We start from the raw sequence: 24,023 nt of genomic DNA on the forward strand, positions 1-24,023 counted from the left end.
CATCATTATAATTGTGTGGTTGGGACATGGCTTTTAATGGTGAGACTTTTGTTATTGTTATCAAAAATTATATAAAAATTTGGATTTAGATTTACCGGCCAATATATCAGTTATCGGCTTTGAAATATAAAGAATTATCGGTTATCAGTATCGGCCAAAATGTTCATATCGTGCATCCCTACGCATGTTCTCAATTATGTTTCATTTAAGCATCAATTTCTGTCTCAGATGTTTCCATTAAATGTTTGATTCTGTTGCAGTATTTATTAGTGTTGAATTGGCTTCTTTTTGGTCACACTTTAGATTAGGGTTTAGGGTATTAAATATGAGTTTTGCCTCAATAAACTCCTAATACTGCTAATTAATAGTAAGGTAGTTGGTAGGTTTATGTTGTAGAATGTAGGATGTAGAATATGATCATTCAGAATAAGGCATTAATATGTGCTTTATAAGTACTAATAAGCCAGTATCATATAATATGCATGCTAATAAGCAACTAGTTAATAGTGAGAATTGGACCCTAAACTATTGTGTTAAAAAAGTGTTTCTGTTATATATATATATTTGTTTATATATAGTGCAGTAGTGGAAGTGATGTCTGGCCTAGGAAAAGTGACATCTGTACCATATATTCAAATATTATTAAAAAAAAAATGTGTTAGTAGTTGTGCTTGGATTCAGTTGTTTTATTTGTGATAAAGCAATGAAACATGCCAGATTGTGCAGACATTTAAAAATTTTGTTTTACGTTTTTGTAAGTTTAGGATTTTCATCATTTCATCAGTATTTATATTTTATTTTATTTTATTTCACCTCTATTTCAGTTACTGAAATGGATTTTAATAGATTTAGTTAGATTTTTCGTTAACAATAGCCATGTTTACATCTGAAGTTGGAATTTTAACGTATGCGCAAAACTGGAATATCACATAAAACATTTGCGAATAAAGCACTGTTTCCATCCCATGTGTTCAAGAGAACAATATCGTCACTTCCTGGGAAATTGGTCGCAAAAGATCTGTGATAAAAATGGAAGTGGAATCAGTGAAGCAACTGTGGCTTTTTTTTACTTCATCATAATGACTTGCGTCTCAGAGCAATAAACGCTGTCATGTTATCTGGCGTTCGGATGCTGAAGTCTGTGATCGAAATCATGTGAGACGCTTCTGGGAGATAATTAAACCAAATCATTCTCATGACAGACTTTGGCTCAGGCGTTTCAGAATGAACAAACCAACATTTTAGATGCTGTGTGATGTGATTGGTCCACTGGTTAATGTGTTTCCATCGTAGTTTATTAGCATTTCTTCTTATCAAATAAAAAATGTATCCGCCGCAATTCAGAGTAAGTTTTTTTTATGCGCATTTTTAGAATTTAAAAGCATCTTGACGCTTCCATCCAGAGGTTTTTATGCAATATCCCAAAATGTGCATAAAATATGGAATGGAATGGATGGATGGAAACATGGCTATTAACAAGAATGTTAAAAAAATACTTCAGGACATGTCTTCTGTAGAGCAGATGTCACTTATTTCTCTAAATTTCCTTCTCTACAGATTTTTATAAACCCATTAAAATCGTGACTATGTTAGGGTGTTTATCAGGAATGGAGCATTTTAATTTGTGATTTTACTGGAACGTAGCATGATGGTGCGCCACAGATTTGATGGCTGAGTTAAATGTGTATTTGTAGAGGGCCTGAAATGAAAAACAGCAACTGCAGTGCATTTAAATCACATTTTTCAGGTTGACAGTCACAATCCTTCAAGAAATATTAAATCCCAAATACTCCAAATCGTCTCTCAAAGACTTCTGCTTAAGAAATAAGACTTAAACTGACTTTAAAGAAAAAGGATATTTGATTTTTATTTTTAGTAGACTGTCTACTTAATAATTGAATGACTGCTAGTTGACATTTAGTTGCAAAGTTACTTATAGTTAGTAGAATGTCTAAAGTGGACTGTCGAAATAAAGTGTAAATGACGCATTGAGTGAAATAGTTTTCCCTTCTTTGTGATACTTGTGTTTGTAATTTATGAGAACTGATTTGCGTCCGGATCTGAACTAATTATTGCGCTCTGCTTTAGACGAGACACGCGCCTTCTCTCAAGAGAAAACTCTCCAAAAGCTCCACTCGTTCTCCATCACTGTCCAAGAGAAACAGTGAGATCTCAATTGTGATTTCCTTCTCCTGCAGGTCATTATGTCTTAGAAAAGTCTTCGGGGAGAGAAAGATATTTTAAAAACTGAAAAAAAGTGCCTCAAGGTATCCTCACGGCCAGTTCTGACACACTTTTGCAAGCTGAAAATACCAAAATAACAAGCTTACATCATTCATGTCAAAGACAGCGTAAAAAAGTGAGCAACACTTTGCAAAGGGCAAAAGCTTCTGACAAATGACAGGATAATAAACACCCCTGATAATCTGTTATAATGTTAAAAACCAGAACATACGCACACACACATTAATGCGTTAGGGATGAAATCTACAGTAAAGCAGTGTGATTTTGCAGCTTTACTGCCCTTTAGAGTCTAATATCTCACTTTAATCCTTTATCCGTGTGTGTGTGTGTGTGTGTGTGTGCTGTATCGGAGATCAGAGCTGTCAGAGCCGGATAGAGTAATCCTGTCCGGATTAAAGAGATACAGAGTAATGAGGAAGGTCCCTCTCTCTCTACTCTTCTTTTCTCCACGATTTTCTCCTTTTATCATGAACCTTGTTTTTCTCTGGCTCATTCGCAAATGTCTTTAGAAGTGTTATTTTGTTTCAAAGGATTCCGGTTTAGCTCACTGCATTAGATCTATTAGACATATTTCTATGGATATCTGCAGGTAAATATAGCCTCGGCTCAGTGTTTGTTTGCAGTTTGCAGGTCTGCGGGTAAACAGGTTCATTAACATGAGCTCTTAAAAGCTTTTAATGCCTCAAGGTCAGTCACCTGACGATTACAGCACTAAGATGAAAAAACTATATTTTTTTGAGTGGCTGTTCAGTTCAGTATCCTGTACAGTTATGGTAGAAAATGATATGTATACAGTAGAGATGCACAGATGTATCAGCCAATTTTTGAACAATTTAAAACCATCGGCATTTTGGCTATAGCATGAAAAAGGCATGCAGATATAACATACATAAATAGCTTATTAATTAACTGTGTGAAGGCACTGAGTTGTGTAATGTCTTATAGTGGGGGAAAAGCTTTTTTTGTGCTTATTTTGCTTATATAAAGTTAAATGGATCAAATCCATGTTCAATGAAAATGATTTAAAGATGCAGCAGTAACTAATAGTAAACCTTAATGCATGTGTTTTTGAACTTTGATATTTTAAAACATGATCAAAACAGTAATCTATTTAAATGACAATATTCAAATAAGCAAGTGACAAATATCGTTATCTGTGTTAAAATCGGTATCCGTATCTTCCAAAAAATCCTATTGGTACATTCCTAGTATACAGTGCTATAAAAGTTTGTACACATTTCTAACTATGTTTTCATCCACCGATCTTTATGCAGATTTTGGGATAGCACATTTAAATAAACGCTGGATGGAAACACCAAGATTCAAAAAATGTGCATAAAAAACATATGCGCTGAATTGAGGCAGATCTTTTTTGATCCGATAAAAAGACATACTCATAAACTACGATGGAAACACATTTATCAAATAAATCTCTTGATGTGCAACAAAAAACAGAGGATGTGATTGTGTATCTGGACTAACCAGTGGATCAGTTTCACTGCACAGAATCTCAGATGTTGGTTTGATCATTCTGGAGAATGATTTGGCTTAATTCCCTCCCAGAAGCGTCTCACATGATTCGCGTTCCCAAACACCAGCATCCGAACGGCAGATAACATGACAGCGTTTATTGTGTTTCATCCGCGCGCTCTGAGACACAAGTCATTTATAATGGAGGAAAAAAGAGCCTTCCCTGACTGCACTTCCATTTTTATCATTAATATTTTGTGCCAATTTTTGTTCTCTTGAACACATGAGATGGAAACTGTGCTTTATTATGAAATGTTTTATGCGATATTCCAAATTTCGTTAAATTCGCAACTTTGGATGGAAACATAGATGCCCGATTACTAGATTAAATGTGGCCCGTGTTTCTTCATTGAAGATTATTGAGTCTGAACACAGACTGATTGCCAATAAAGGTTAGTACACTACAGACCTATTAGAATTATATGAATTCATAAATGTTATATTTAATAAAATATATTTTCATTGTTGCGCCTTATCATTCATATAGATAAACTACTGTATAAAAGTAAATAAGGATTTAATTTTAGCAATTTTCAGCAAGGATGCATTTAAATGATAAATTAATTACAAAAGATCCCTATTAATAAATAAATGTTGTTTCCTCAAAAAAGAATCCTCAAATAAATGTATCAGTTTAAAAATATGAAGCAGCACAACTGTTTTAAACATTGATAATAATAATGACCCTTTCTTCAGCAGCAAATCCGCATATTATACTGATTTCTGAAGGATCATGTGACACTGAAGACTGGAGTAATGATGCTGAAAATTCAGCTTTGATCACAGGAATAAATTACATAAAAAAATATATTAACAGAGAAAACAGTTATTTTAAATTGCAATAATATTTCAAAACATTACTGTATTTTACTGTAAACGCAGCCTCGGTGAGCAGAAGAGACTTCTCTCAAAAACTTAAATTGCCAAACCCAAACCTTTGAATGGTTGTGTATTAATTAACATTTAAAATTATAATTTCAAAAGTTTCAACTACCCATTAGCAGGTGCAGGGAACCTCTAAAAGAAGAAAAAATAAAAAAAATCTTCAAAAGAAGAAGCTGTGAGTAACAGAGAGAGGAGAGTCAAGCACCGATGAATCATTTGAGAAATAGTTCACAGTGTTCCTTTCAAAAACATTCCCTCACAAATATGAATCACGCTGAGTTGGAGAACATGCATTTATTTAAACACACACTGACTTGTGTGATCTCTTCTCCCCGCGTCCCTCCGGCCCCGTGCCACAGTCGTGAGCTTGAATGATGAAGGTGAAGTCTCTGTGGCTCTCGCAGTCGACCGGTCCTCGGGCCCGCAGCTGGCCTTCTCCTGACGTGCTGTTCAGAACCACGGCCATGAACGGAGCGCTCAGACCCTGCACGTGAAAGCCACAGATTTCACCTACACACACACAGAGACAAGACGACAGATTAGGACTTTCATTTCATCAGCTTCTCCGTCTGTAATCTCTGGATTGTTGCTCTTTTTAAATCCCACAAATGCTTTCCAGTGACAGCTTTAGAGAAGATCTAAAGGGGGCAAATTCTTAACGTTTGCAGCTTTTTATTGTTTTTCTACCCTTAAAATGTCAGTATAAGTAAGCAATGCAGAACCTGATTTCATGTTCCTAGATCATCAACATCTGTTGTTGATCCTGGAACAACTTTCCAATCAGATTTGATGGACAGGTTTACAGTTTATGTCAAGTTTAGGCTTACAGTCAGGGTTTGGTGGTTCTACATCAGTGTTATGCACCTGTCATTTCCCCCTGATTTTAGGGATAATTTGTGACCCTAGATCACAAAACAAGTCGCACGGGTATATTTGTGGCAATAGCCAACACATTGTATGGGTCAAAATTATAGATTTGTCTTTTATGCCAGAAATCATTAGAATATTAAGTAAAGATCATGATCCATGAAGATATTTAGTAAATTTCCTACCATAAATGTGTAAGCACAATCGCGAACATAAATGGACAACTTTAAAGGTGATTTTCTCAATGTTTTGATTTTTTTGCACCCTCAAGATTCCAGAATAGTTGTATCTCGGCCAAATATTGTCATATCCTAACAAAACATAAATCAATGGAAAGCTTGTTGATTCAGCTTTCATATGATGTATACATTTCAATTTAAAAAAATTGAACCATGTAACTGGTTTTGTGGTCCAGGGTCACATTTGTGGGTAGGGTTAGGTTTGGGGGTAGGGATATGAATAGGACTAAATATTTGGACAGGAATGTTGTTCCAGGATCAACTAAATATGTTGACCCATGAACGTGTTTAACTCGGCAAAATCAGGATGGGCTAGTCTCTTCTGCTCACAGAGGCTGTGTTTGTTTGATGAAAATACAGTAAAAACAGTAATATTGTGAAATATTACAGTTTTTTTTTTAAAGTGCTTAGACACTAAAAGTGGTACTTGAGGCTCACTCAGTGAAACCATTCACTCATAGTCCTAATCTATAGACCACGTCTGCAAAACTACAAGCACATAACGTGCTTTAAACTCAGTTTGCTATTGTAAAACAAACTTTTTGCAAAACTCTAAACACAGTTCTCTACATTAGACAAATCACTTACAACTAACAGCTCTTTTGTTTCATTTGGGAAACACTGGCATTTAATTGCCACAATAATTTACTGATGATCTACACCCAATGATCATGTGTGAAAACACTTATACATAAACGAAAGAAGAAATTATTTGTACCCCCTTGCATTTCTGTTTATAGTGTAAATATTTACAGTATACACATACAGTGGGGAGAACAAGTATTTGATACACTGCCGATTTTGCAGGTTTTCCCACTTACAAAGCATGTAGAAGTCTGTAATTTTTATCATATGTACTCTTCAACTGTGACCTACCAACCAGTAAGAATTCCGGTTCTCACAGACCTGTTAGTTATTCTTTAAGAAGCCCTCCTGTTCTCCACTCATTACCTGTATTAACTGCACCTGTTTGAACTCGTTACCTGTATAAAAGACACCTGTCCACACACTCAATCAAACAGACTCCAACCTCTCCACAATGGCCAAGACCAGAGAGCTGTGTAAGGACATCAGGGATAAAATTGTAGACCTGCACAAGGCTGGGATGGGCTACAGGACAATAGGCAAGCAGCTTGGTGAGAAGGCAACAGCTGTTGGCGCAATTATTAGAAAATGAAAGAAGTTCAAGATGACGGTCAATCTCCCTCGGTCTGGGCCACCATTAGGCTTGGGTATCGAGTATCGAGTATCGATTGGAACCGGGACTAGCTTTGCGATTTTCCCGGAATCGTTCAAAAGTTTAAATTTCGATTCCTAGTTTCGATACCCAGTCTGCCGGCCGGCAGAAGACACCGCTGTTAGGGGCTGTTTACACCTGGTCACTTCATGCGTTTTCTCAGATTGGATAGCTATCTGATTTATCAAAACGATTCCATTTACACCTGGTCACATAAATGTGTTTTTGCAAAACGGATTTAAATCCGATCTTCAATTCCTGCGCTATATGTAGATTTAACGGAGTGCACGTCACTGAAAGCAACAGATATGAGCTGCATTTTATTGATCATCAGCTAATTTCAAAATCAAAGACCGCAATAAGAGAGAGTGGCAACAGCCCTGGTAAGACCATTTCTTTCTTTACTTTTAATGATGATGATTGTGTGTTAAGCGTCTGCGACTTACTTTCACTTTGATTTGCGATAGTTTGCACGTTGGCTTGATGAATAGATGCTCAGCTTCTCATCTGCGGTGACGCGCGTGTTCCAGTATCGTCGTATCTGGCTATTACATTACATAGCCTATAACACGCTCTCACACGTTTATTTATTTTTTTTGCATTTTTGGGAGGAGGACAATTTACATATGTGGTTTCAACAACCAGATGCATTTACACTTGTCCAGTTTCGTCTGGAATGCGGCCCAGGCCACCTCCTGAAGTGGTTTGAGCGATCGGATTCATTTTACTCACGCCTCATAAAATTTATTCAGAGCAAACAACCCTGACGTTAAACCTTAAAAACGTACTTATATGATGTTTTCTTATTCTTCGGTATCTTGTAAGTTACAACCATATTCTCTCGTCCTCTGCTCGTTCGTTTGAAAACTGCGCGCGATGCCGGAGAACGTAAAATAAATAAATAAATAAATGATGAAAACACATTTACACATGAGTGTAAACAACCTTATTTAGCCTATTTTACCTGATAGCCCATTTAGGTCAGACTATTTCCTTCAGAAAGACCGTTGGTTAGCTAGCTCATTTAAAATATCCTAAAAAAATTGTTTAAAATAGATTTGATATTTATATTGTACTGTAGTTGAAAACAGCCCTGTGAGAAATTCATAGTAAAGTTCATAAAAAGTAAAAAATTCATAGAATTAAAATTGATCTAAACTTTTTTGACCCTACCTCTTAAAAGAATCGGAATCGAGAATCGTTAAGAACCGGAATCGAAACAAGGAATTGGAATCGGAATCGGAATCGTTCAAATTCAAACGATACCCAACCCTAGGCACCATGCTAAATCTCACCTCATGGGGCATCAATGATCATGAGGAAGGTGAGGGATCAGCCCAGAACTACATGGCAGGACCTGGTCAATGACCTGAAGAGAGCTGGGACCACAGTCTCAAAGAAAACCATTAGTAACACTACGCCGTCATGGATTCAAATCCTGCAGCGCACGCAAGGTCCCCCTGCTCAAGCCAGCGCATGTCCAGGCCCGTCTGAAGTTTGCCAATGACCATCTGGATGATCCAGAGGAGGAATGGGAGAAGATCATGTGGTCTGATGAGACAAAAATAGAGCTTTTTGGTCTAAACTCCACTCGCCGTGTTTGGAGGAAGAAGAAGGATGAGTACAACCCCAAGAACACCATCCCAACCGTGAAGCATGGAGTTGGAAACATCATTCTTTGAGGATGCTTTTCTGCAAAGGGGACAGGACGACTGCACCGTATTGAGGGGAGGATGGATAGGGCCATGTATCGCGAGATCTTGGCCAACAACCTCCTTCCCTCAGTAAGAGCATTGAAGATGGGTCGTCGCTGGGTCTTCCAGCATGACAATGACCCGAAACACACAGCCAGGGCAACCAAGGAGTGGCTCCGTAAGAAGCATCTCAAGGTCCTGGAGTGACCTAGCCAGTCTCCAGACCTGAACCCAATAGAAAATCTTTAGAGGGAGCTGAAAGTCCGTATTGATCAAATAAATGCTGCCTTGGTGAGCAGAAGAGATTTATTAAACATTAAACAAGTTCACTTATAATGTTAGTCAAGCTGACATCATCACTGAGTCCTCATGGTGATGCCATTCGACTTTGGCTAGTAAGAAATCACCTACAATACCTTAGCAAGCCCTGAAATGGACATCAAGATGCTCACAACCACCCACAACACCCTAGAATTGTGCAGGCGAGTTTTACACCCTGACCTTTTTTTTTTAAATCTAGTTATTCTTGTGTGTGTGTGTGTGTGTGTGTGTGTTGAGTAAAACAGCGCTGCTGTCCGACACCGATAAGAGTATTCTCCATCTCTCCTCTCTTTCATCTTCAGAATAATCCCACATTCACCACGTATACAAAACAACAGAGAGAGAAAGTGCGAGTGAGATGCGGCAAAAAGCAGCAATCCCTTTGTTGAATAATATTTCAAAATCTTTCACTGGCTATCTTTGTGCATGTGCGAGTACAAAAGACTAAAAATGAATAATAGTGCATTCATGCACATGAAAAAAATTACTTTCAGAATGTGTGGGTATTTTGTGTATTTCAGCTTCATTTTTATCAAAATGTAGTGATGCACTAGTAAGAAGGCATACTCTTGCATTTAGCCTGCGCAATTTTTTTAATTGCTGGTCTACATGTTTTTATAAAGGTGAATTTTGTTTCATTCTGTTTTGTTCCATCTTGATGCTTTTAATGGATGTGTGAATGGCCCTTTCTGTGACAAATTGCTTACGCTTCTCTATTGTGCGAGTTGCTTTGGATAAAAGCATCTGCTAAATGCAGAAATGTAAATGTAAGTGAGCGATGTTTTCACAAAATCCAATCATAAGCTGTCAGAGGAGATGCATTAATACTAATCATAAACAGCAGTCTGTCTCGGCTGACCACTTGTGACTGTATCACCTGAGATGAATGTTAAGTACGAGTCGTTTATTGCAAATTATTGCAAAATAAACCCAGATAGGGTGACTTGACCAGTCTTGTATCATGCTGAAGGGGTTTATTTTGCAATAAAGAAGGGAAACCGGACATTATCTTGCCAAATAAATAAATAAATGGACTTGAAATATTGATTTGAGTTGAAATTATTTTATTATGAGAAAAGAAAGGGACCGTGGAGGGATATGAGAGATATGAATGAAGTTTTTCAGAGAGCCGTCCAGTTCACACACAAACCTATAGAGGATATAGCTGGTGTGTGGGTTGGATGTAAACAGACCCCTTGATATTCCATAACTGTGATATATATATTCATGCTCTGCCAGGGTTGAATATCCTCTGATTATACACATAAATATGGATATAGAGATGACCATGGTTGGTTATATATAGAGGAATGAAAAATCAGTATGGAGCACATGAATTGAAGGTAGGACCACTAAAAGAACACACACACACACGCACACACACACACACACACACACACACACACACACACACGTGTGCGTGTGATTGACATGCTCTCCAGTATTTCCAGTAAGCTGTCAGCTGAACACAAAGCTCAAAGAGAGAGAGAAAACCCTTGAACAAAAGAATTCTAGCTCATATCTCTTCCTCCAGTCTTCCTCAGACAGTCTTCTCTCACTTTTTCTACCAATAAATTTCCATCAGGATATTCTTCATTCTCAGTGTCTCTTATTGCCTGTGCTTCTTTTCAAAACTTTGGGGTCAGTAAGATGTTTTGTTCGTTTTTTTCGAAAGAAATTAATATTTTTTTCAGCAATCACGCCAATGACACGTTCAGTTAATAAAGAAATAAAAGCTGTTCTTTTGATCTTTCTATTCATCAAGGAATCCTCAAAAAATTGACACGGTTTATTATCATTGATAAGGATACAATATTTCTTGATAGGCAAATCATCATATTATACTGATTTCTGAAGGATCATGTGACACTGACTGAAGACTGGAGTAATGATGCTAAAAATTCAGCTTTGATCACAGGAATAAATTACATTTTCAAAAATATTCAAATAGAGAACAGTTATTTTAAAATTGCATTAATATTTCACAATATTACTGTCTTTACTGTGTTCTTGATAAATGCAGTCTTAGTGAACACTGTAGATGCCTACAAAAACTGAATACTGTATGAACGCATGTTACGCAGACATTGAACACTATGAAGGCGGCGCTAATCGAACACAGCTATACTATACAGTCTCTCATTTACCACGTGTTTAATCAGTGTTTACAGCCGGCTGAAGGCCCACACCACAGCTATAATTTATACTCTGTTACTGTCCCTTTAAGAGACGGAGCGTCGTATAGGCCTTGTGGGAGTCGTATACGTCTGCACTCGGAGTGACCCTTCACCACACACACACTACTGAATACTGTCATTACTGAAGTGACACCATGAACACGCTTTCTGTCCTTCCCTCTGTCACTCATTATAGCACTTATCCCTTCAGTCTTTTATAGCTTATTTGTAGCAGTTTTATTTTATTTTTACTTGCTGTACTTTACCTGTTTACCTTACATTTTGCCTGTCACAAAAAGACCCCATTGTGGCCACCCGCTGGCAAATGTGTATTTTTAATCAGCAATGGCATTTTTTACTCGCATTTGCCACTTAACAAATGTTAATTTCAGACCCTGGTGTTTTAAAGCAGTTAAGTGGTATTTCAGAGGGAATACATAACTTCCATCTAGTCAAAATAAAGCTTGATTTATCCTCCACTATAATCATAACAGACTGTACCTTTGGTTTATATGTTGTCCATCACAATTATCTTTTAGTATTTACTCTAAGGTAAAGTTCTTCAAAGTGTTTCAGAGTAAAACATATCAAAGCATTGCTTAGCAACTACATGATGAATCTTGCATTTCATCTAGCATTCACCGTGACCTTTGACTTTCAGAACCTCTGGCTATTTCCATCCACACAGCTCTGTGTAAAGCTGTTGCAATGCTCTGTTCAGATCACTGGAGCTTTACGCCCATCAATTATTCAGAATGTTGTTTTGCAACCTGGAAACAATTACCCTCTTAACAAACCCACTCTTGTTTCAGCATAATTCACACCCTCTTAATTAATTACACTTGCTGGAGAACCATTAATCAAACTTCATATTTAATTGCATTTTATAGGTACATTACCTGTAACATCACATCGAAGACGTGTTAAGTGTCAACTAAAAACCTAATTCAGTCAGTCGTGTGCTTTTGCATGCATGGATAAAATTTTCATGGTTCAGTTCAAAATGCTGTAAACTTTACAACTTTAAACTTCAAGTAGTTAATCTATCTTCTGTCTGTTCGTCTGTCTAAACTTTACAACTTCAAACTTAGAGTTATTATAATGTTTATTTTATTACAGTATAAAATTCATTACGCCTAGAAAGTCCCCATAAAACATGGGAACTCAACGTGTGACTGTGTGAGTGAGTGTGTGTGTGTGTGTGTATGTGTGTGTGAGTGAGTGAGTGAGTGAGTGAGTGTGTGTGTGTGTGTGTGTGTGTGTGTGTGTGTGTGAGTGAGTGAGTGAGTGAGTGAGTGTGTGTGTGTGTGAGGGAGCGAGTGAGTGAGTGTGTGTGTGTGTGTGTGTGTGTGTGTGTGTGTGTGTGTGTGTGTGTGTGTGTGTGTGTCTGTCTGTGTCTGTGTGTGTGTGTGTGTGTGTGTGTGTGTGTGTGTGTGTGTGTGTGTGTGTGTGTGTGTGTGTGTGTGTGTGTGTGTGTGTGTGTGTGTGTGTGTGTGTTGGGTATCAGGGATCTTCACTGTCTTTCCAAGGGGTCCGGTCTCTTTCACCAGCAGATGTCTGAACAGAATTCTGCCAGTAAAACCTCCACTAACACTCCCCAAAGAACTCATTTATTTAGGAGGAATAAGAAAGTGAAGAGAATGTTAAATTTGATAGTACTTTATGGAGGGAAAATGAAATCCGCCAGTGGCATTAAATAATCAGAGAAGGAAAAAAAACCCCGAAAGAATAAGAGCTGGAGGTAAAAAGAAAGATTCCTTTTTTGAGCTATGCTAATGGTTATTTTAAAATTAATTCCACCTGAATCTTATTAAGGTAGCAAACAAGATAGATAGATAGATAGATAGATAGATAGATAGATAGATAGATAGATAGATAGATAGATAGATAGATAGATAGATAGATAGATAGATAGATAGATAGATAGATAGATAGATAGATAGATAGATAGATAGATAGATAGATAGTGTAGTGGGGGATAGAATATACAGTTTGTACAGTATAAAAAATGGAAAAGTCCCCATAAAACATGGAAACCCAACAAGTGTGTGTGTGTGTGTGTCCCCTCAGGCAGTGACTCATTTTAAGTGTATCAGAGAGATACAGTTTAGTTGGAGTATCTGATACACTGGCAGTGCGATCTGGCAACCAGCGGGGATCTGGAAATGCATAACGCATCTAATAACCAGAAAGAACAGATGGAACACACACACACACACACACACACACACACACACACACACACACACACACACACACACTCATCAACTGAGACGGCCTCAGGAAAGATGTGTGTGCAGCGCTGTACTACAAACCCAGTAGCCTATAAAGCTGTAATTTCTTGCTTTCTGTACCTGCGTATGGAACTGGTGCATCTTTGTCCAGAGCCACTAAAGGAGGATCCAACAGAACCACATCTGTGTTTTCTGTGATGATGCCATGGTATGATGTTTCGATCCACGGCTTGTGCTTATTCACTAAGAGAAGAAAGAGAGAGAAAGAAATGAGCTTTGATTTACGTCCAAAAATAAACCATCGTGAATCTGATTTGATATAGAAACTTCTGCACATCTAAACCTGGTCCTTTTCACAAAGGCCTTTCTAAGAATACCGTTCAATCAATTCATATTGACATGAATGAACTCAATTGTATGCAGTTGTATTGCTCTTTCAGAGCATTTTTTTTTTTTTTCAGCTGATGAACGATAAAAAAAGTAACAGCCAATCAGAATCCATCCTGCTTTTAAGAGCTCGAGCATTTAAAGTGGCAGACGACAAAACTGCAGTGTGCTTCGAATAAACAGAGCGTTATCGTCCGCTGGTGTGGATGCTATAGTTAGATATAGTTATCGTTCTTGTTGTGAACGAGACTTTAACACCGGTTGCTGTAATCACACAACAATGTAAACAGTGCAGGCTTGCTTCTTCTCCAGCAGATTTGACATCATCCTGTCTAAGAAGGGGTTAAAACTTTATGGATTGCTCCTTTTGCATGTAGCAGTTCTTTTTGTAGAAATTTCATGTTCAAGATACATGCATATGAGATAAAGAAACACTTGAGGCAGAACTAATATTGAAGTCTTAAGTTTAATATTAAATCAGTGTATTTTACAACCATCCATTTAAAACTGAGCCGACGGCTTGCAGCAGCCATTCAATTTTTATGTTGTACAATGAATTATGTGGGTTAATTTAAAAACTGTATAATGCAATATGAGATATAAAAACATATTTTAACACATTTTTATCTTTAAGACCACATACAAGCTATGTTGTTTGATTTCTATTCAGAGGCGCTGACTGAATACAATAGTGACAGAAACAGGGCAAATGAAAATATACAATCATTTGTAATTAATGTACGGTCACTTGTGAATTACTCTTTGAAAAGGTCAACCCACATGTGCACCTGATATTCTCTCACCTTCTTCTCCATCCACAATTTTTCATCTTAAAAAAATAAAGCATGCTCTCTGAAGGTCAGGGCCATATCATTTACTTGTTTTATGTCCCAGAGAGACCAACTAAAGCTGAGGGAAGCACAGGAGAGAGAGGTAAAGAATGGAGGACAGAAAGAAAGATGAGGCAAATGGGGAGTGTGAGATTGAATGGAGTCAAGTCAAGTCACCTTTATTTATATTGTGCTTTTAACAATACAGATTGTTTCAAAGCAGTTTTACAGTGACAACAGGAAAATAATGCAACAAAGTTTGTTTCGGCTGTACAGCATCTAGAAGAAAATAGTGTCATAGTCCAGCTGGTTCATTTCTGTGGTGAAAAAGTTCTTAATTTAGTTCATTATACAGCCACTCTGGAGAAACAGTGATGTCCTCGTCCAGCTCAGTTCAGTTCTCATATAATGGTGTCAATGCAGATCAGTAATATTGTTGAATATTAAATGTCCCCAACTAAGCAAGCCAAAATCCAAAGGCAACATTGACAAGGAACCAAAACTCCACCAGGAGACAGAATGAAGATAAAAAACCTTGGGAGAAACCAGGCCAAATCACAAAAAAATCAACTTCTTTTTGAAAGACATGGAAAATAAGTAGAACTTTCACTGACTTTCATTGACTAAATTATCTAAATTGACAGAGTGTGTTAAAGATATAAAATACTGGATGACGTGTCATTTTCTGCTATTAAATTCAGATAAAACGGAGGTATTACTTATTGGTCCAAAAAACTGCCCACAAAACCTCTTACAACTTTAATTTAGAAGGATGTCCTGTTACTTTATCCACTACAGTAAAAGACCTGGGTGTTATACTAGACCGCAACTTGTCTTTCGAAAATCATATTTCATTATGTTACAAGAGCAGCCTTTTTCCACCTTAGAAACATTGCTAAGGTACGTAACATGCTATCAGTTTCTGATGCAGAAAAGTTAGTTCATGCATTCATGACCTCGAGACTAGATTACTGTAATGCTTTATTAGCTGGTTGTCCTGCATCCTCAATAAACAAGCTACAGTTAGTTCAAAATGCAGCCGCTAGAGTTCTTACTAGGTCAAGAAAATATGATCATATAACACCAATTCTATCATCTCTACACTGGTTACCTATTAAGTTCCGTATCAATTACAAAGTATTACTAATGACCTATAAAGCCCTAAATGGTTTAGCTCCAGTCTATTTAACGGATCTTCTATCGCCCTACAATCCATCGCGCTCTTTAAGATCACTAAATTCGAGGCTTCTGGTCATTCCTAGAATATCTAAGTCCACTAAAGGAGGGAGGGCGTTTTCACATTTAGCTCCAAAACTCTGGAATAGCCTTCCTGATATTGTTCGAGGCTCAGACTCGCTGTCCCAGTTTAAAACTAGATTAAAGACGCATCTCTGTAGCCAAGCATTCACATACTTACATTTTATACTACAGTTGAATCAGATCGAATGCATTAATATTATGAACAGCAGCTATGCTAATTATTTCCCATCTGCTTTTCTGTTGTTATAGAGTTGTAAATAGAGTTCGTCAGCTCCAGTTTGTATCCAGCCTCTCATGGAAACTTCAGATGCCCCAACACCCGTGAAGAGACGACTCGACGCCTGTGAAGAGACGACTCAACGCTGGCGATATGTTATGCCCTAAATTAATACATGATTGACTAACTGTATTTTTCTATGTACATTTCTGAAATGCACTTTCTGTAAAGCTGCTTTGAAACAATATGTATTGTGAAAAGCACTATACAAATAAATTTGAATTGAATTGAATTGACTGTTGATAGCATTTCAGCTCCTGTATATCCTGCAAGACTAATAACTTTGCCACTATAAATGCACTAAATCAACACACAGTAATATATTCTCAGTCTGCTTTTCTCTCTTTCTCACACACACAACAGAGGAAATAAAGTGTTAATCTATCTTAAAGCTGTATTAATCCACTGGCAGCTGTTATGGGTTTTCCTCCATCCCGAGTGTCCAATCTCCCACCCAAATGCATGCTCTCGCTTTCTCTCATTTTTCATCTCTTCTTACAAATGACATTGTATTTGGGTATTTCTAGCAGGAACTTAGTTTTAATGTATAACAAAATCAACAAGACAAGGTAAAAAAATATATATATTTTTTTCCAATTAATCTCAATGGTTATTTCAACAATCTCAATATCGATTCGTAAAATCCCATCGATTTTATATGACAGTGTTTCTTGCATGACTCAGTGTTTCTAATGAATCTACGCCAACGTACTGACCCCAACATTTTAAACAGAAGCGCAGGTAGATGAGATATCTATATATATATTTGACGTTTACTTCAGTAATATTGTTTGTGTTGATTATTATATCTGTTGTATAATTAGCAATTGAACTGAATATTTTGGGCCATGTTGATAACTTTTAACAACATAAACATTAACATTAACAAGAAAGCATGCACTTACTACAGAAAGAATTCTAGAATTTAACTAGGAAATCTGTATGGACCCACCCAGTCCTAAAAAAAAAAAGAAAGAAATTGTACGGACCCTGGTATAGACAATATAGCCATTTGTTCACTGTGGAAAGTTGCTTCGGTGTCTTATTTTTGCAACATAATGGTTTGCTTTATGAGATATGGCATTAACTGCATATTTCTGGCTGAAGGTTTCCTCAGCTTGAGACCTGCTAGCATTAGTACTAGTTAGCAAGGCTCGTGGCTTCAATCCCAACCGCAGCGCTCATGATAATCACCATTTTCCCGAGCAGCAGAGCAGTTGGCATTGAAGGAGTGCGACTGCTCCCCTGCAGCTTGAGCCTTTAACACAGAGGTGATGTGGGAGCAGAGCCAGAATGGCTCCTTTACGTTTTGAGCTTGTCCACTTTCCACCACTTCCAGAGGTCATCAAAAACGCATTAGACCATTAGACCAGACGCTCATGTGGTCGAATGTGTTCGAAAAACCACAAAAGTCCGCCTACTGACCTAATACATAAACACTATGGGACGTGCTCTAGCCAGACGGGATTTAAACTTTGTCGACTGAAGACCCAAGTTTGGTTTAAAGATGAAAAACATAATGTTCTCTCAACATTCCTAATTTCAAACACTGTAAATGTAAATTGTGCAAGCTTATTTTGTCCATTAGATTGAAAGATCTGAAAAATAAAAAAACATAGATTTATCCGCCCATAGACCTTCCCCTCAAAGAAATCAGGACAGAAGTGGTTGAAAGTGGACAAAAGAGACGGATAAAACACCAGGTGTAAACGGGAATGTGTCTCCATCGTCTACATGTGATCCGATCGACCAAAACACATCTTAATACCAGGTGTAAACTGGGCCTTAGGAGCCAAAATGGTTCATTTCATCACATCCCTTTTGAAGAAAAATGAGTTCAGATCATGGAAGGAATGACAGAACAAAGTTACAGGAACTATAAAATATAATAATATTTAGTGAATTATGAAAATGAGTGTTGTGTTGTTCTTTGAAAATCCAATAGGATTGATTGAGGAGATGTGACGATTCCATGTGCATATATTCAGCATATAAATGTGTGTGTAATTGTGTTTGTGTTATGTACGAGAAATAAGAAAGAAGTATGTACTTGTTTGCTAGATACCGGCAGCGATAAGACAGAGGACGAGTAGAAAAGATGTGAGATGACATCCAGGGGTGCGTTTCCCGAAAGCATCGTTAGCCAACTATGGTCGCAAGTTCCGTCGTTATCAGCATAGTTCAACGATTTGGTGTTTCCCGAAACCATCATTCCAACGAACGTTCGCAAACAGCATCGCAAACTTGTGTGGTTTTGAACGACAGCTCTCGAGCAGTGGTTAGAAGCATAGTTTCTAGTTTAAATGAGATGTAGACTGAATAAATCCTTATCTTCAGCAAAATAAGCAAGCTGACATTCAGTACAACCCGTGTTATTTATTTAGAATACATACAAATGTAATTTACATCTTTTAGTTTGTCAAGAGATTTAAAGCACCGTTTTTGAAGACTGCGCATGTGCGAACGTGCTCTACTATGTAAGAACGAGCCAAATATTGAGTCTGGTAATAAAGCAAAATAAATGAGAAAAATTAGAAATGGTCTTCAGATGCCATGTCTGTAACTTATATGACAAAATCTAGCGTTAATTCGATCTCAAACAGATTAATTAAAATAAGTTATTAGTCCACCACGTGCGAGACGTCATAAACCAACGTGGTTGAACGATACTTTGCGACATACGGTTTCGGGAAACAGTCGTGACTAGCTAGTTGATTTCTCCAACGATGCATGGTACTATGGTAGTTAAGCAGCGAGCTATATAGTTGTACGGGAAACGCACCCCAGGTCCGCTCTGAAAGTATTTTTTTCTAATTTGTCTTATTTTTCAGGATCATGCCATCTTCCTTAGGATTTCAGGGCCAGTGCCATCCAAAATCCGTCTCTCTGATCACATAATATGAAGGCGTCTGATTAAGTGTCTCTTAAACTCTCAGATGGTGCCATTATGGCTGCACTAATGGATTAAAATCAACTTAATTCTACAAAGATTACTGGAGATGAGAGGATCGGAGATGAGACCCGATAGAGTTCAGCGGACTCTCTGGACAAACACACACACACACACATGCTGACAACAGTGGGATTGAGTGACTTTGTTAGTCTCATGGAGAATCTACAATGGAAAAAAAAAATTACAATATATTTCAATAGCATTCAGAACATCAGGTCTATAACCACCGGAAACCGAGGGGGACACAACCTCTCCAATAATCAGATTTGTTCAAAATTTATATTTGATATTCTCGATGCTGCTCTGCTGCACTCTATTACGAACTGCTCTGTATGTTGTTAGGATGACAAAACCAGCACTTATTAATATGGCTGTGGTGAGATCTTGTGATATTAAAACTTGACGATATTTCTCATCAAGATGAAAAGCTTGTGATATATCAGCATGATGGAGTTGAGTTTGTGGCAAAACCTATTGCATTATATTGTTCTGTCTTTTACTGCATATAATAATTCATACTCAGAAAGTAGAACTGAAGTGACATTTATTACAAGATGACTAGTTAAAATATTTCAAAATGCACTTGCATTGTTGAGCATTTTGTGACTCTCAGTTTCAGTTGAATAAAATAAAAAATTTCCAGTAATATATTTTGTCATTGAAGATTTCTTAAAAATAGTGTTAAAATATCATCTCATCTCGTTCTCGTGAACCCAATATCGTATCATATAGTCTCATCTTGTGAGCTAAGTGTATCATCACCACTATTTAATGTTAATGGCTGCATCCAAAAACTTAAAAATGTTGTCTTCGGAGGACACACTCCAAAGTAGGAAGGCATCAAGGCACGTTCAATCCAGTGTTAAGTTTCAGTTCCTTTCTCCTGAGAGACCTTCATCTGATCGATTTTTTGAAGGCAGCATAGATGTATCCTTCGCTGCCTTTGATATCCCACAATCCGTGTGTTCCATTCGGGTGACAGTTAAAGAAAGATGGCGTCTGAAAGTTGCGGTTGGTGGTCAGTTTGTGTGTAAATGTGAATTTTTTGCAACAAATGAGAAATTACTACTGTGGTAATTAAAATCTGTGTTTAGTTCTCACCAAAGCTCGCTCTATTTTGCTGTAGAATAGATCATTAAACTGTTACGCTGCCTCAGAAGTCTGTCTGAAATCAGTTTCGCGAGGTTCCTTCATGAGCAAACACTGCCTGCAAAGTCATTGCCTAAAAGGCAGCGAGGCAACAAGTCACTGCCTAAGTTATCGGATGCAGCCAATGTCTGACAGCACTTGTAACTGTCAAAATGTTTAAAGGTGCTCTAAGCGATGTTGGGTGACGTCACTTCTTGTTGACGTTCGAAGTATTGTCAAACAAAACAGAGGCTAGCTCGACCCTCCTTCCTCCTCATCCCGTCCCCTCCCCCAATGTAAATTCGGGACTTTGTGCGTTCCATCTCCTTTTCCATCTTCTTTGCTATTTGTTCATCGGAACGTCGTCTCTTTGGTCATGTGTCGGCCATATCAAAATTCAAGAGAATATAATTCTAACGTTAGTCGTTGTCTAGGACACGGCTGGACTGGTAATCTGGCATACCGGGCAAATGCCCAGTGGGCCGACGTGCTTTTTTTTTTACGGCCCATAAAACTCGTACATCGGCGGCCCATTCGTTTTGTCTTGTTTAATTGACGGCGCAGGGTAGTGCCGGTGTAATGCATTGGTCAAAAAAAAGTAAGCTTTAGGTTTTTTTCCACTGACAGACCGGCCCATGAAACGCGTAGATCAGCGGCCCATTGGTTGTTTTCTTGATTGACACTGGGCTGGCCCAATCACATCTTTAAACACCTCCCCCTTTGGGCTTTGAGTGAGCGTGCAGTGTCAAGTGTGTATCTGTCAAAATAGTCGATGATGGAGAAGAAACGCAAGGAATGTGCAGAGAAATAGCGTGAAAAATAGAGACAGGCCCTTCAAGCAGACGCTGTAAAATGTGTCAAATTATATGTTTTCTGCAGCAGCAGGACCTTCATCAGCTCCAGTGGCTGATGAGGAGGATAGTGAGGAGGATCAGGAGAGAGATGAGAAAGTGTAGAGTCCGCGGTAAGCAGAACTACTTTCAAAACACTTTGGCTATGAGTGTAGGAACCCATTACCCAGTTACGCATTATTTCCACATCTGCATTGTTGACGATTACATCAATTTACTAGAAGTTTAATGAGACGCGTTTTTATCCATGTTTTCCACCAAAATAAAAGCTTGATGCAGTTTCCGTCAAGATAAAAGATCATGTGCTTATCTCTTTCAAGTTTAGAAATTAGTACAAAACTAATTATGAAAGTTTTCTTTATTTTTCAGTGCATTTGTTTTACAATATATGGCTATTAGGCAACTGTCATATTAAGATTAATATTATAACTATTATTATGTAGTAGTGTAATATAGACAGACAATGTTACTAAAAGTGGTTTGATTTTTTCTTTGTTTAATTTGCACACTTAATATGGGTTGGAGCTTTTAATTTTGAACTCTCAAACTGCACCAGATTGATGAATTTAACATTAAAATGCACAACATTTTCTTGGGGGGGGGGCATGTCCCCGAACCCCCCTAGAGGGACAGAGGTCCACCCACCACAGTTTTACAAAAGATCCTGTGGGAAACACTGGTATTGCTATGCCAATGCAGCTTATGGCTTGTTTTTTGGATGCATCACTGTGGAGTATAGTTCAAATGTATTAATAAATTACAATTTTGTACTTATTTCATCTGTTAACTCTCACTCGTTCCTACTCACTCATTAGATGGCATTAGTGGTTTTAATGAATAGGAGTTGAACAAAAACATATTCAAGGGCGTGCAAAGAATGGTGGTGTTTATGATCATATGTAGTGGGCCAGTCTGGGCCAAAATGCCAGGGCCTCATTTATAAAACTGTGCGTAGGAACCTTACTAAAAGTGTACGTGCGCCCGAAAGCCAAAAATGGCGTACGCAAAAAAATATTCAGACTTATAAAACCGTGCGTACGCCAGAACCTGCGCAGAATTCACTTTATAAATCCCAGTCAGCGGAAGATTGTGCGTACATGCGTCTCCACCTGAAATAACCATATATGGAGCTTACAACGCCTAGTTTTACTATGCAGATTCTCATCTACATATCATTTGCATATGATTATTCATCCACGTGATAACTTAAACGTTATCACGTGGATGAATAATCATATGCAAATGATATAAACGGTACAAGAAACATTACATTAATACAAATCAAGTAGTTGTCTATCCTTGCCTTGTTTTTGAATAGCCTACATAAATCAAATAGTGTAAAATACATTTCAGAGAAAGTTTTTCTCAATCTTTTCCACTTGCCGAATTGTATTTTTAATTGATTTATATTTTTTATGGAAACAGATAGGCCTTGGGCATTATTTGCACGAAACAATTTTCTCAGACAATCTGGTATTATCATGATAAGCAATTATCTCTGTGGTTAAAACATTAAAGCACGCCACAGGAAAAGTGTTCAAAAACAATCGCGTCCACAACAAATATTTCTAATGATTGAATTTAAAAAAATGTTGTAACTTCAGTAATGATTTAATGTTTAAGTGTTTAACTCCATTAATTTGAATGGCATATTTAATATAAATGTTTATATCAGAAGTATTTTATTTATTTAAACTGTTATTTGCGTCAGTTTCACTAAACGGCTCAACACGCTCGCTGCCGCGGACATTTAAGAAGGAATGGATATTTGCTTCAAGTGACAGGCTTGGTGATTGAAATTGTATTTGTATAATCTTTCTGTATATGTTTAATTTTCTTTAGATTTTCTGTATAAAAGTGACCAAAAATACTTTTAACTCCAGCTCACCATCGGTGTCGCCAAAGTGCTCCATCTCCAAAACGTTCGTACGCATGGGTCAGAGTTTGCGTGCAGGTGCGCAAATTTTCCCGTCAAGTTTTTCTTTATAAATCCCACCTTTTGCGCAGGAACTGGCGTACGCATGTTTTCAGCCCCGTTTTGTGCGTACGCAAGCTTTATAAATGAGGCCCCTGGTCTAGGACATCTCTCCTCTAGCTAACTTCCCTCTTCATGCTTCTCTCTCCTCCACTCCCCACACCCCTCTTCATGTGCACCACTAACCCTTGTCTTGTCGGTTATTGGCTGGAACACTGTTTGTTATGTTTCGTGGTCCAGGCTGGGCCAGTATTTTTTTTTTTTGCCGTTTGTGGAGCCTGGGCTGTCTACAGAGATCGCGTTTTTTTTACAGTGTGTTCAGGGGACAGGCAGCTCACGGATAGTGAGGAGATGTTTGCTGTATGTGACTAAAAATGTTTCGGCCTAAAAAACGCGTGACCTCGCTTGGAGCACCTTTAAGAACAGAAGCAGAGCTTGAAATCCATTGCTGTGGAATTTTTAACTTCCATTTTAACGGTGAAAGGGTGCGCAGCCAAACATTTCATATCTGACAACTGTTTTACGACCGAAATGGCTGAATTGATGCAACTTTTTTGGTAAAATTTTGCTGTCTTGGATATAAAGTACATCATTTATGGGATTCATGTAACCTAATGTGACGAGACAAGAAACATAAACTGAGACATTTTCAGCATATTAGGCATGCGATTAAGAGCAAATGTGTGCGTATTTTCAAATTAAAACATTATTTCTAAATAGTAATAAATACATACATTATTTATTTAATGTTAATATTAATATTTAATTAAATAAAAAGATCCATTGCATTTGTGAAATTGTGATATTTAGGCTTACATGTAAATATGTACTTTTAAGACCTGCAACCTTTTGTTTTTACTTTAATTTGGGAGTTCAATATAATGTAATATAATATAGTACTGTTTTCATAATAATATTTTACTTAATATTTCTT

At 37.5% G+C, this 24,023-nt stretch overlaps 1 protein-coding gene across 2 annotated transcripts in view; it reads right to left on the reverse strand.

Annotated features, from left to right (window-relative positions):
- Positions 1–24,023, reverse strand: part of clstn2b (calsyntenin 2b) — a 65,931-nt gene that overhangs the window by 38,806 nt on the left and 3,102 nt on the right. For both annotated transcript variants that reach the window (XM_084419878.1, XM_084419879.1), the window contains exons 2-3: positions 13,549–13,671; positions 4,974–5,169 (exon numbers count right to left, since the gene is read on the reverse strand). In XM_084419878.1, the coding sequence (XP_084276004.1) occupies positions 4,974–5,169; positions 13,549–13,671 (319 nt within the window). The remainder of the gene's footprint in view (positions 1–4,973; positions 5,170–13,548; positions 13,672–24,023) is intronic.

This window comes from Rutilus rutilus (genome assembly GCF_951802725.1).
Source record: "Rutilus rutilus genome assembly, chromosome: 9".
Taxonomy (NCBI): Eukaryota; Metazoa; Chordata; class Actinopteri; order Cypriniformes; family Leuciscidae; genus Rutilus; species Rutilus rutilus.